This window comes from Lepus europaeus, chromosome 16 (genome assembly GCF_033115175.1).
Source record: "Lepus europaeus isolate LE1 chromosome 16, mLepTim1.pri, whole genome shotgun sequence".
NCBI lineage: Eukaryota > Metazoa > Chordata > Mammalia > Lagomorpha > Leporidae > Lepus > Lepus europaeus.
In genome coordinates this window covers 53064759-53079561 of record NC_084842.1, presented here as the reverse complement: position 1 = coordinate 53079561, position 14803 = coordinate 53064759, and the positions used below count along the sequence as shown (strand labels likewise).

Below are 14803 nucleotides of genomic sequence, written 5' to 3'. Positions count from 1 at the left end.
CCTCTGGCACCCTCATTGTAGATCAAAACGAAGCTTCTGGCTCTTGGCTCTGGTCTGGTCCAACTCTGGTCCTTACCACCATTTGAGGTGTGAAGCAGTAGATGGAAGACCTGTGAGTGTGTCTCCCTTTCCCTCTGTAACTCTGACTTTCAAATAAATACACAAATAAAGGATGTTTTTATGAGAAAAATCATTAAGAAAATTCAATAAAATAATTAATAAATTGAACTCACAAATATATGGGAATTTAGCAAGTGAAGAACTATGGTAATCCTTACAAATAAGTAATTAAGAATGGACTCTGATAAAGTAGAATTTTGAGAGTAAAACAGCAGTAGATAATTTGCAAATATAAGGAAAAATTTAAATATTATTTTATATGTTTGTAAGACTTTCTTAATTAGGTTTATAGAAAAATATTTTACAAAAATATATGAGGATTAATGTATTAATAAAGATAAAATGTAATTAATATTACTACAAAAAGACTATAACTCTTTCCTTGAAAGAAAGCATTTGGTCTTTGTACTCAAACTGTTTAGCACTAACCACTTTTCTTTTGTTGCTTTTTATAATTAAATAAACTTATTTCTACCTTGCCTTTTCTGACTCATTAAGTCTTCTCAAATATGTGATATTCATGTAGTAAATAGTTTCCACTAAATAAATATTTGAAACATATTTTAAAATCCAATGTAATAAAGTTAAATCATACTTTTAGAAAAATGGATATTATTTGAATCAACTTTTTATTCTTGCTTATGTAAAAGCATTTGACTATAAATTTTTCTTCAGTAGTCTACTTAATCAAAAACAACAGAACATTTGAAAACGACAAAACATATACAGAATTATTTAATAAAATATGTATTCACACCATATGTATTGCCACTTCTAAAAGTAAGAAGCAAATTCATTATTTGTAATTACTTTATCCTTTTATCTGAGACAGTTGAATACAATCCACATTTTTGAAAACTGTATTCTATCTTATTTTCTATTTAAAATAAAGATAGTTGGAAGCTAAAATTCTATGAAATTATGAATTTTTTATCACTTACAGCTTGAAAATTCAAGTGGACAGGAATGTTCATCCATAGGAAAGTTATGAAGCTGAAGGTAACATTCTGCATTAATTGTCAACCTAGTTAGAAAGAAAAACAAGTAAGTATTAAAGATAAACATTTTAAGCATTAAAATATTTTGTATAATTTATTTAAAGGGTTTTATTTATTTATTTGAAAGCCAGAGTGACATAAAACAAGAGGGAGACAGAGAGAGAGAGAGAGAGAGAGAGAGACAGAGAGACAGAGAGACAGAGAAAGAGAGAATCTCCTATCCACAACTGGTTTAAAACCTAAATGCCTGCAATAGCCAGGAGTAGATCAGATCAAGGTTTTTAGCCAGGAAGTCTATCCAGGACTCTCATGAAGATGGCAGGAACACAAATACTTGCACCATCATTTGTTGGCTTTTCAGGCATATTAGCAGGACGTTAATTTGGAAGTACTCAATAGCTGATTCTCTAATAAGACACAATGATATGTGTTATATGGTCATCCCAACCAGGCGTGTAACACACTGTGTCACAATGCCCAACCCTCTTATTTAGTTTGGAAATGTGATTTTGTTCTATAATAAAGGACTAATATATAATATTAGAATATGGTAATAATCCTAAAGTCTCAAGGTCTGAAATGATACTATTATAATAGTCATAAGTGAGTAAGAAAATTCTAATTTTTCTTCACCAGCGATTTAAGTTGCTTTGTATACAGTTCCATAATATCCCTATACTTACATGGAAATTATTAACTAATTTTTTATTGATTTGAAAGTCAGATATAAAGACAGAAGGATGAATGGAAAAGGAGAGATCTTCTATCCACTGGATCACCCTTCAAAATGCTCCAATATCCAGAAACTCAATTTGCATCTTCCACATGAGTGGCAGGAACCTAAGTATTTGATCCATCACCTGCTGCATCCTGGGGTGCACATTAAAAAGAAGCTAGATTCTGGGATTCAGGCATCCTGAGTGCTATGAAAGTGCTGCACTAAACACTCACCCCCTACATTTGCATTTTAAGCTCATACTTCAGGATCTCAGCAAACTTATACATGCACACATGAGCACACCTACAAGATTAACAATTTATAGATAGTCAAGTATCGTTATTTTTTTCTTATCCTTATACATTTTTCCATCATGAATAATTCTTAAAAAGCAGGTATGTCCAAGGAAATTAGTTAATAAAGTTAACCGTGGGCATTTATAATTTCATAGAGATGTTTCACATCACTTTTGAAAATCCAAGCATTACAAAATATAACCAGATGGACTCATACAGAAAACCTGGCAACTGGCAGAATAGGAGAAAATATATGCAAACTATGCAACTGATAAAGGGTTAGCATCCAGAATCTATAAAGAGCTCAAGAAATTCAACAACAACAAAACAAACAATCTGATGAAGAAATGGACAAAGGATCTGAACGGGCATTTTTCAAGAGAGGAAATTCAAATGACTAACAGACACTGGAAAAAATGCTCAAAATCACTAGCCATAAGGAAAATGCAAATCTAATCAAAAGCACAATGAGGTTTCACCTCACTCCAGTTAGAATGGCTCCTATACAGAAATCAACAAATGAAAGATGCTGGAGATGATGTGGGGGAAAAGTTACTCTGCTCCACTGTTGGTAAGAATGTACTCGTGTAGTCACTGTGGAAAATAGTATTGGAGATACCTCAGAAACCTGAATATAGACCTGCCATATGATTTACCCATCCTACTCCTGGGAATTTACCCAAATCAAAAGATATCAGCATATGAAAGGGTTATCTGTACCCCCGTGTTCATTGCTTCACAATTCACAACAGCTACAATGTGGGATCAAACCAGATGTTCATTAGCTGTTGAGTGGACAAAGAAATTATGGTATATGCATTGTGGAATACTACTCAGCTATAAAAAGAAAATGAAATCCTGTTTTTTGAAACAATAAGGACACAATTAGAAACCATTATATCTTGTGAAATAAGCCAGTTCCCAAAATACAGATATCATATCTTTTCCCTGATCCAATGTAACTAATACAGTACCTGAAATGTAATGTATTGGATTGAAATAGACATTTTGAGATTGATGATTGTTTACAACCCTTTTATCTTTTGTTGAGGAACAGTATTGAAACTTTTTACTTAGAATATTGTTAACTATATAATTCTTAGGTATACTGAAAAAAGATCTTTGTAAAAATTTAGAGTGAGAATACAAGAGGGAGGGAGCCTAGGTGGGAGGAAGGGTTGAGTAGGAAGTGTCTCTATGTTCCTAAATCTGTATATATGAAAACTTGCAATGGGAAAATATATTTGCAAACTATGCAACCGATAAAGGATTAAAAACCAGAATCTACAAAGAGATCAAGAAACTCCACAACAACAACAACAAAACAACTACTTAAGAGTTGTGCCAAGGACCTCAATAGACATTTTTCAAAAGAGGAAATCCAAATGGCCAACAGACACAGGAAAAAATGTTCAGGATCACTAGCAATCAGGGAAATGCAAATCAAAACCACAATGAGGTTTCACCTCACCCCAGTTAGAATGGCTTACATACAGAAATCTACCAACAACAGATGCTGGCAAGGATGTGGGGAAAAAGGGACACTAACCCACTGTTGGTGGGAATGCAAACTGGTAAAACCACTATGGAAGTCAATTTAGAGAATCCTCAGAAACCTGAATACAACCCAGCCATCCCACTCCTTGGAATTTACCCAAAGGAAATTAAATGAGCAAATAAAAGAGCTGTCTTCACCTATATGTTTATTGCAGCTCAATTTGCACTAGCTAAGACCTGGAATCAACCCAAATGCCCAGCAACAGTAGACTGGATAAAGAAATTATGGGATATGTACTGTATAAAATACTAAAAAAAAAATGAAATCTGGTCATTTGTAACAAAATGGAGGAATCTGGAAAACATCCTGCTGAGTGAAATAAGCCAGTCCCCAAGGGACAAATATCATATGTTCTCCCTGATTGGTGACAGATAACTGTGCACCTAAAAGGAAACATGTTGAAGTGAAAGGGACACTATGAGAAACAATGACTGGATCAGCCCTTGTCCTGACTGTCGAGGAACAAATTACTACTTTATTGCTTTTAGTATTTTTTTGTTCTACTTAATACCATTGGTTGAACTTTATAATTAACACACAATTATTCTTAGGTATTTACATTTAATTGAAAAGTGATCCCTGTTAAATATAAGAGTGGGAATAAGAGAGGGAGGCGATGTCTAGTTTGGCACATGCTTTCCCGGACTTACCCCTAATGGTAGAGTTAGAAAGGTGCCAGGGGATTCCAATTCAATCCCATCAAGGTGGCATGTACCAATGCCATCTCACTAGTCAAAGTGATCAGTTTTAGTTCACAATTGATCATAATGATAGGTCTAAGAGTCAAAGGGATCACATAAACAAGACCAGTGTCTGCTAATACTAACTGATAAAATTAAAAAGGAGAGAACATTCCATCATGAGAAGCAGGATACACAGTAGACTCGTAGAATGGCAGATATCCTAAACAGCACTCTGGCCTCAGAATCAGCCTTTCATGCATTCGGATCTGGCTATAAAGCCCATGAGAATATTTCAGGCATAGAAAGCCAAGACACTCTGGCAAAAACAAACAAACAAACAAACAAACAAAGAAACAATCTAAATGAAAGATCTCTGTGAGTGAGATCCCAGTGGAAAGAACGGGCCATCAAAGTAGGAGCTCCCTTTCTCTGAAGAGAGGAGAGAACTTCAATTTTGACTATGGCCTTGTCTAAATAAGATCAGAGTTGGTGAACTCAAAAGGCTTCCATAGCCTTGGCAACTCATGACAAGAGCCTCAGGTGATTACTGATGCCATAAACAAGAGTGTCAATTGTTAAATCAACAACAGGAGTCACTGTGCACTTACTCCCCATGTAGGATCTCTGACCTTAATGTGTTGTACTATGTGAATTAACAGTATAACTAGTACTCAAACAGTACTTTATACTTTGTGTATCTGTGTGGGTGCAAACTGTTGAAACCTTTACTTAGTATATACTAAATTGATCTTCTGTATATAAAGATAATTGAAATGAATCTTGATGAAGAATGGGATGGGAGAGAGAGTGGGAGATGGGATGGTTGTGGGTGGGAGGGTGGTTATGGGGAGAAAAAGCCACTGTAATCCAAAAGTTGTACTTTGGAAATTTATATTTATTAAATAAAAGTTAAAAAATGAAAAAAAGAAAAAAAACTTGCATAAATAAAATAAAATTTTAAAAAAGAAAAAGGAAAATTTATGAGCTGATCAAATGTTAGTACTGAAAGTAAATTAGAGAACTACAAATTAAAAAATAAATAACCGAGGCTGGCGCTATGGCGCAGTGGTTTAATGTCCTAGCCTGAAGCACCGCATACCATGTAGGCACAGGTTCTAGTTCCGGCTGCTCCTCTTCCCATTCGGCTCTCTGCTATGGCCTGGGATAGCCATGGAGGATGGCCCAGGTACTTGGGCCCATGCACCTTCGTGGGAGACCCAGAGGAGGCTCTTGGCTCCTGGCTTGTGATTGGCATGGCCCCGGCCATTGCGACCATCTGGAGAATGAACCAGCGATGGAAGACCTACCTCTCTCTGTGTCTCTACCTCTCTCTGTAACTCTATTTTTCAAATTGATAAAATGAATCTTTAAAAAAAATTAAAAATAAAATTAAAAAGTTTACCTTAATGTATATAGAACTCGACCATCATTCCAAATTCGAAGCAGACGATTAGGAGTTGTTATCCAGTGAGCATCAGATTTTCTAGAATTTCGGAAGAATGTGTCAGGAATCCAAATTTTTCCAACCATATTACTATTAAGCATAAGCACTTTCATGGTACTATTGAACTTTAAGCGACTGTCAAACCATGTTTGGGCAAATATTATATCAATTGTGTACTCCTAAAATATAAAAAGGGTAATAATATATTAGTAAAGCCACTCTTTTAGATGCTTTCCTCAGAAGTTAAAATATTTATATTGTGAAGTTCCTGCAAGTAAATATCATTTAAACACAGTCTTTGTGAGGGAGAAAATGCCATTATTTTAACCACTGTTTTTAAATATTTACATAAATATATAAAATAAAATTCATTATTTCAAATAATTGTTGCCTATCACTGTGATTTTCTTTTTTTTCATTTTATTCAAGGCTTTATTATATACATAGGCAGCAAATGTAAATTAAATACAAAAGTAAACTATTTTAATATTAGCAAAGCAATTATTTTAAAATTTGTGATATTTATTCAGTGCTTAAATTACAAAAAAACACAAGTGCTGAGTCAAGATACAATACCTCCCAAATTATCTAACAGCCATTGTCCTTTTCCTGAAAAAGCAGTTGTAATTATTAAGTCCACTGTTCTTAAATTTTTAAAGCAATCATATACAAGCCTATTGAGAAATTAAGTCATGCCAAACATTGTATTAAATGGTTTACCTATATCATGTAATTAAATTCATATTATAACCCTATGAAATATATACTACTATAGTTATGATTTTCAGTAACATGTATGGAGTAATAAAGAGGTCAAGTAATCCCTGTACCATATCACAGAGCTAATGATCAGCTGTTAGGAAAAGTGAGCCAAGCCACAGGAAGATGGATCCTAAGCCCATATCCAGAACTAACACACAGACTGGTAGTCATAATGAGACCCAATGGATTCCAAGCTCAGAACTTGTCCGTGATCAAATACTTTAAATGGGAAGTCGCATGACTGTGAAATAGGTAATCAAGTGTGAGCTAACTTTGGATCCTAAAAAAATGTCTTCCATGAAATGTCAAATTTATTTCATTAAGTAAATGAGTAATAATGCAGTAATAATCAGTACCATATAGGAAGGGAAATGAAAACATGCATGTGTGTGTGTGTGTGTGTGTGTTTGCGCGTATATCCGAAACTTTGATGTTGAAGGAGGAAATAAATTGAAAAATACAAGGTGTTATGTAAATTTTTTTGACAGGAAACAGTCACTGCTTGCTTTTATTAGCAATTACCCAATTTACCTTAAGGAAAAAGCAGACTCCTATAATGACAAATATCCTAAACAGCACTCTGATCTCAGAATCAGCCCTTAAAGAATTTGGATCTGGATGAAAAGCCCATGAGGGCATTTCAGGCATGGAAAGCCAGGACACTGTCACAAAAAAATGGCCTACATGAAGGATCTCAGTGAGCAAGATCCCAGTGGAAAGAAGGGGCCATCAAAGAAGCATGTACTCTTCTCCGAAGGAAGGAAAGAACTTCCACTTTGCTTATGTCCCTGCCTAATGCTGATGGAGTTTGTGGACTAAAAAGGCTTCCATAGCCTTGTCAGCTCCTGACATGAGCCTCGGGTGATTACTGATGTCATAAATAAGAGTGTCAATTGTTAAATCAACAACAGGAATCACTACGCATTGCTCCCCATGTAGGACCTCTGTCCTTAATGAGTTGCACTATGAGAATTAGCTGTAAAAGTTGTCTTCAAACAGTACTTTACATCTATGTGTGTGCAAAATGTTGAAATCTTTACTTAGTATAGAGTTGGTCTTCTGTATATAAAGATAATTAAAAATGAATCTTAATGAAGAATGGGATGGGAGAGGGAGTAGGAGGTGGGACAGGAATAGGGGTGGGAGGGCGGGTATGGGTGGAAGACCAGCTATATTCCTAAAGCTGTACCTAAGAAATTTGCATTCATTAAATAAAATCTTAATTAAAAAAGAAATAGAAGTATAATTGGGAACTGAAAACAATACCATGAGGACTAATAAGTAAACAGACCAGGAATTAACTTATTAAAGGGTAAGTTGGAACAAAAATCCTGGTTTGTAGGTGGAATACTTATAATTTGTTAAGGGGATATAGAAGAAAATTGAAAGGGAAATTTTAACTATCTCGAATGAACACTGTTGCAATTTTAGAATTGATTAGTTAAAATTCAGCAACAAACCAAATATTACGTAATTGAATATAAAGGAATTCAGAGAGACAGACAGATGAGAGATAGATAAATATAGATGATTTTACATATAGTAATGTAATATATGATCATGCAATAATCTTTTATATTTAATATCTATTGTATGTCAGTCATTGTTTTTCATGAATTCATGTTTGAAAACATGAAGTCTTTATGTGCAAAAATACATTGTGACTCTTACCAAAGTCTTTGTTGCCTCTCCAGAGTTACAAGTGTAGAGACAGAAGATTAAAATTGTAATTTTTGTAACTTAATATGGAAAGGCAAGTTATGAGCAGAAAGTGGGATATAGGCAGAAAGTCCATTTGCAGCCTCATTTGATAGCCATAATCTTGCCAATGTACTTTGTTTATAATGAAAGCTAATGAATAATACAAATCACAATACCTAATGCATAATAACTAAGCATACTTACGCTGTGGCTGCTTGGTAATCTTATTGTATAACATTTATTGATTGGTACACAACATGGAATGCATTTAGGAGAACAAATAGACTTACATATAACATCATCAGTAAATCTCCTCCTTGAACCATGTGAAAAATTCTTGGGCAATTTCCTTGAATATATCTTTAATCTTTATTTAATCTTACTTCTCAGACCAGATAACTTATATTTTGAATTAATTATGATATATTATCATATCCAAGAAGCCTTTTCACCTCACATAAATGATTAAACTTTTAGAGTCCAACAGTACAACCTAAACTAATGACATGTTTTCTGATTTTGGTTAATAAATGTAAATATAAATGAGGTCCATTTCTCATTTTTCGGTATAGCCTAGAAAGAGTGTTTAATCAATTTTTTTGCCATGATTATGCACTTTCTTTGTGGGATTGGCAACAAAATCTACTTAAGATACCAGCCAGGTAGTGGTTGGCTAAAATTCAACAATTATAAGGGTATACTTTGCTCCAGTATTCCTAACAGGGCATCACTGGTGGTAATTGAGAACTGCTTTGTCTAAGTGAGGTGTGTTGTAAGCAGCTGTTGATGCTTCTTAGCAGATGGAAGAGTTTACTTAGGATATCTAATGCAACTGTCTTCTCATTCTTAGATATAAAAAGATATAGAATACAAGATTTGAAAATCTGTCCTTCCCAAACTCATTGTTGCGTCTAATCCTCTCAAGCCCTTCTATGTTGCTAACCCTTAAAAATGCCTCACTAAGAAGGCCATTTAATCTGTGTTATTTAATATTAATTGAAAAGCTCAATTTCATCCACTCATTTGTATTAGTATCATTTCCAGAAAATGACCAAACAGTGCTCTTGTACTTGATGTTCCTATTTAAAGGTTATAACTATCTGAATATTACATAAGCAAAGAAAATATGAAATGGAACATCCCTTCACTCAGAACAAGAAGTACTTTATATTCTAAGATTAACATGTTGAAATAGCAAATAGACCATTAACAATTGAGATGCAATCTACCTAATTAGATTTACTATACATCCTTGCAAATAACTGATCAAATATCCTAATAAATAAACGCCATCCCATCTTGATTTCTAACTTAACTCATGAAACCATATTAATGAAAGTATGTAGAATGGCTTCACTATTGCAATAACAGATTTACAAATATGTATTGCATCTAACGTTAAAGTACTCTATAAATCAATATTAATTATTTCATTACATTTTAAAATCACTGATTAGCTCAATATTACTATCATTCTGGTAATATGAGAAACTTCACACAAAATACAAGGCCTATATAAGAAATTAATGCAAACATAATTTTATCATGACGTTTGGTTGATCCTGAAATGCTTGGCTTTAATCTTCTAAATAATCTAATCATGGCCAAAATAGTATGGTGACCCAAATCATGGTTGAAAATCACTCAGGTTCCAGAGCTATGACATGCAGAGAACAGATACACATCTAGCTAACCCACAGCACAAATAGCTTTACTGGTAAAAGTTAATGGATTTTCTCAATCATTGTAAGAGCATCAGCTTCTTGATTCTATCACAATAGTAAGTTAAAAAGTGTTGTTATTCTATTTTTCAAATGGAAAAAAATAAGGAACAAATAGTTTATGTCAGCTTTTTAAATTATTCAAGTCATCCAGCAGTATACTAAAAGTGGTTTGAAAAATATCAAATAATCCTGATTCAGCTTCAAATACTTTGGACTCTATCTTATTTTTATGTCTATGGATGTATATGAACAAAGACACATAACATTATGTGTATTTACTGGTTAACTTTTGTAGCAAATATTTTCCATTGTTACTGTTGCTTTTTTATTATACTGTGTTTTCAAAAATTTAAATGGAGGGTTAATATATGGATATATACTGAATGAAAGATGGAAACTAATAAGACTTATGAGAAGTATTAATCAAGAGAAATAGAAATAATAGAGATTATTTTCAGCTAGAAAATACTACGGAAGATAAACTGAAATCCTAAAACTTCATTTGTTAATTTTCTGCATCATGCTTATTTGTGCAATTCTTACCAGATATATATTCTGTAATATTCTACATACAATTTTAAGAGTAAAACATCAAATAGTATAATCACACTGTATCCAAATTCTAGAAAAAATACCAAGAAAAAAGTGAATTACAATCTTTAAGGAGGTTACACTACCAGTCAATAAAAAGGATAAGGTCAGCTTCCTTGTTTATAAAGTAAGTAAGCTGAGATCTGTTGTGGGAGCTGCCTTTATGAACATGTGTTAGCTAGGGTTCTCTAGAGAAACATAAGGAGTAAAATGGATGCAGAGATTGGTGACAGATGATACACTGATGATAATGGTGATGGCAGATGGATTATAAAATTATTTGGGGGTATTGATTTGTGGCAGTATTGTTGGGTCTAGGAAGGGAAAAATATGTGCAGCAGATTGGCAACTGGAGATCCAGGAAAGAGCCGATGTTGAGTTACCAGGTAGCATAGAGACAGAATCCTTTCTCCCTCAAGTAATCTCAATCTTCTGTGTTTTCACTTCATGGGATAAGAACAATTTGCTTTATTCAAAATCTGATATAAATGTTAATCATATCCTAAAAATACTTCCACAGCAACATGTGGGCTTGTGCCTGGGAAAATATCCATGTAATGTTATAGCATAGTCCACTCGCCACACAAAATTAACCATCACAGAATGATAATAATAGGAATGGACATCATGGAGTCATAAACTTTAATAAAAGTTATCCATGTGTTTCTTTTTTAGGCAAGAGAGTGGGAGAGATTAATTACTATGTTACAAAAAATATATATTGCACCCTCATGTTTTCTGTGTCTCTATACTCTTTTCACTTTGCTCTATTTGATTGTAATTTAGTGAAGTTTGCTCCCTGCTTTTCAATGGAGTGAATGTAATAAATTAAAATTTCACTATTGATAGGCTCTTCTCTCTTTCTGTTTCCCTGAACTCTGAGTTGATCTGAATAAGCATGAAATCTGAAAAGAAGCAATCTTCACTGAAGATATAGAGGTTTTAAGAAAAGTTTCAAGAGAGTAAATAATGAAAAAAATGAACACATCAATATAAATAGATATACCAGTTTTTGGATGTGTAGTGAATCACTAAACTGAGATATGTGTGTTGATCTTACATTTTAAACTTATTTTAAACTTACTACCAATTCGCTACAATTTAATATTGACTTAAAGCATTTTTAGGAAAAAACCAATATTTGAAAATTTTTATATAATTAAGATAATGTATTTTTATTTAATATCTAACAACCCGACACATGTATTTTACTATACTAGTTTATATTGAGTAGCATATATCCATGAAATATTTTAGAAGCATTTATCCAAAATCATGTGAAATTTACTCTGAGCCTACCTCTAATACTAAATTAAAAATATTTTCATAGATCATTATTTAAGTAAATTCAAATTTATATTCAGGGGGCTGGTATCATTGTCTAATGGATAAAGCCATTGCCTGCAATGCCAGCATCCCCTAAGGGTATCAGTTTGAGTACTGGACGCTTCATTCTGGTCCAGCTCCCTGCTAATGCACTTGGAAAAGCAACAGAAGATGGTCCAAGTGCTTGGGCCTCTGTACACAAGTGGGAGACCTGGATGAAGCTCTTGGCTTTAATCTGGTCCAACCCTGGCCATTGCAGTAATTTGACGAGTGAACCAGTCAATGGAAGATGCTCTCTCTCTCTCCCTCTCTGTCTGTCTGTCTGTCTGTCTCTCTCTCTCGGTGTGTGTCTGTCTTCTCCCCACCCCTCCAACTCTGCCTTTCAAGTGAATAAAATAAATCATATATTCATACACACACACATACACACATAGTGATCATTCATTCTTTAATGGTTATTTATTTATTTTTAAAGATCTATTTATTTTTTTGAAAGAGTTGCAGAGAGACAGGCAGAGACTCGGGAGGAGGAAGATTTTCTATCTGCTGTTTCACTCCCCAGTTGGCTGCAAGGTCAAATGGGTGCCATGCCAAAGCCAAGAGCCAGTAGCTTCTTTCAGCTCCCACATGGGTGGCATAGGCCCAAGCATTTGGACATCTTCTACTTTTCCCAGGCCATTAGAAGGAAGCTGGTTTGGAAGTGAAGCAACCAAGACATCAGTTATGGGATGCTGGTGCAGGGAGGGGCTCCAATCGAAAAGGAAACAAAGTTGCTAAGCCTTCACTTGAGTTTGCTGCACTTCCGCATCCCAGTGACTCAGCGTTTTCAACAATCCAAGATGGCCCCCAGGGGAGGTACCTAGCCTGACAGGAAACTTCCGTATTCGTGAACAATATGTGTCCTCGGCTGGGATAGGCCCTTGAGGGTGTGCCTGGATTGTGTCCTGCCTTACCTTTCAGCTGGTTGGCTCAGTTCTCTTGTGCACTGGACAGCCCCCTTTCTGTGCCTATAAAGGCTTTTCCCCCTCCCAATAAAGTTGAGAACCCTGCTGTGCCCTGGGCGTTGACTGATCTCCTGGCTCTGGTGTGGTTCCTTTGCCACTGACGCTCATCATCCCGCTCGACCCCTGAGCTCCCCAGGCTGGCCCTGAGGAGCTCTATCAGACCTGCTGCCCTATGATGAGCAGCATGCTGGCATCATAGGCCATGGTTTTACAAGCTTGGCCCTATAATGCTGATCCAAATTTATCTATTTTGGAGAGAGAGAGAGAGAGAATCTTCCTTCTACTGGTTTACTCCCCAAATGCGAGAGACATCAGTAAATGGATCAGGTCATATCCAGGAAGCTGGAACTCCAACTGGGTTTTCCATTTAGGTGTCAAGGACCCAACTAGAGCCATCATCTTATGCCTCCTGGGATGTACCTTAACAGGAATCTGGATACAAAGCAGAGCAAGATTCAAGTCCAAGCATTCTGACAGAGGATGTGGGTGTTCTGGGTGGCAGTTTAACCAACTGCATCACAATACCTACACACTTAGTAGTCTCTTTTAAGCAGAGAATAAATAAAGGTAATACCCTTGCAACATTTTTATTTGCTTTCCAGAGTGCATCAAATTGTTTTTGTCCAATAATTATTTTTAGATTTTCAAACTTTATCTTCTTATCCAATCCTCATTTCTACCATTATAATTAAAGTACAAGGAAGCAAACTTTCCAAGATCATATAACATGTACCAGATTTTGAACATATATCCTGAATTTTAACTTCTTCCCTATAGCACAGTTCATTCATATGAAACATAAAATTATAATTAAGAAAACCCTAGTTTAATGGGAATGCAGACAATAGCTATAAACAATAACTGAATAGAAAAATGGCCATTTCACCCATATACAGTAGAGAAAATTTCAGTTACTAGTTTGTGTCACTTATTTCCTTTCTGCTTTTATCACCGTGTTCTGTTTTAATGGCATGTATATCCTTGTTGTCACTGTGGAATATCTGAATGAATGAATGAATGAATGAAGCCTGCTTAGAACATGCTTCTTCAGCCAGAAGCACAGAATAAGAGCAAACATACACATATATTTCAATTATACCCTCACATTATGTTTCACACTCAATTAAAATCATGGTAACTACTTCTGTACATTGGATAATTGATATTCAAGTGAGGGCTCAGCTTCCTAGTGAACACTAACAGGCAATCATGTTTTCCATCTTTATGTGCAACATTTGGCATGTATTGGTTCAGTGTTAGGTAGTTGGATTACTTGTCCTAAGAGCTGAGTGGGAAAAGTATTTCTGCAATAGTAATTTCAGTGTACAATTAAAAATGTATATCTTACTGTCTGAATTACGCTGTCTATCTAAGCAAGACAGGCCACTATATTTGGAAATAATGCATTTAGAAAGAATTTGCATAGCTAATGCTTAGGATTATTTATATTAATACAAGTTCATAGATTCTTATCCCTATTACTAATGCACAAAATAAAGAATTTTTTTGTAGGTGGACATTTGTTTGTAGGTGGATATGTGTCTACATCAAGTTCAGAATTACTTTCTTATCTCAGTAGTTTGGATCATATTTTGTACAACACAGAGCTGGGGACTCCACCAGAAAATCCAAGATTTATTAACCAATTTGCACAATTTCCATTATAGCAATTTGTCAGAATGTTTGTTATAACAAAATGTCAAAAGTCAAGACTCCTAAAGCTAGTTAATTATGTACAACTTTTTCACATACAAAAATAAAACATTAGGGGCTGGCGCTATGGCACAATGGGTTAAAGCCCTGGCCCAAAACGCTGGCATCCCATATGGGCGCTGGTTCTAATCCTGGCTGCTCCTCTTCCCAGCCAGCTCCCTGCTA

General features: G+C 34.9%; 1 protein-coding gene across 2 annotated transcripts in view; it reads right to left on the bottom strand.

Annotated features, from left to right (window-relative positions):
- GABRG1 (gamma-aminobutyric acid type A receptor subunit gamma1) overlaps positions 1–14803 on the bottom strand; it is a 79557-nt gene that overhangs the window by 19136 nt on the left and 45618 nt on the right. For both annotated transcript variants that reach the window (XM_062213024.1, XM_062213025.1), the window contains exons 4-5: positions 5776–5996; positions 1062–1144 (exon numbers count right to left, since the gene is read on the bottom strand). In XM_062213024.1, the coding sequence (XP_062069008.1) occupies positions 1062–1144; positions 5776–5996 (304 nt within the window). The remainder of the gene's footprint in view (positions 1–1061; positions 1145–5775; positions 5997–14803) is intronic.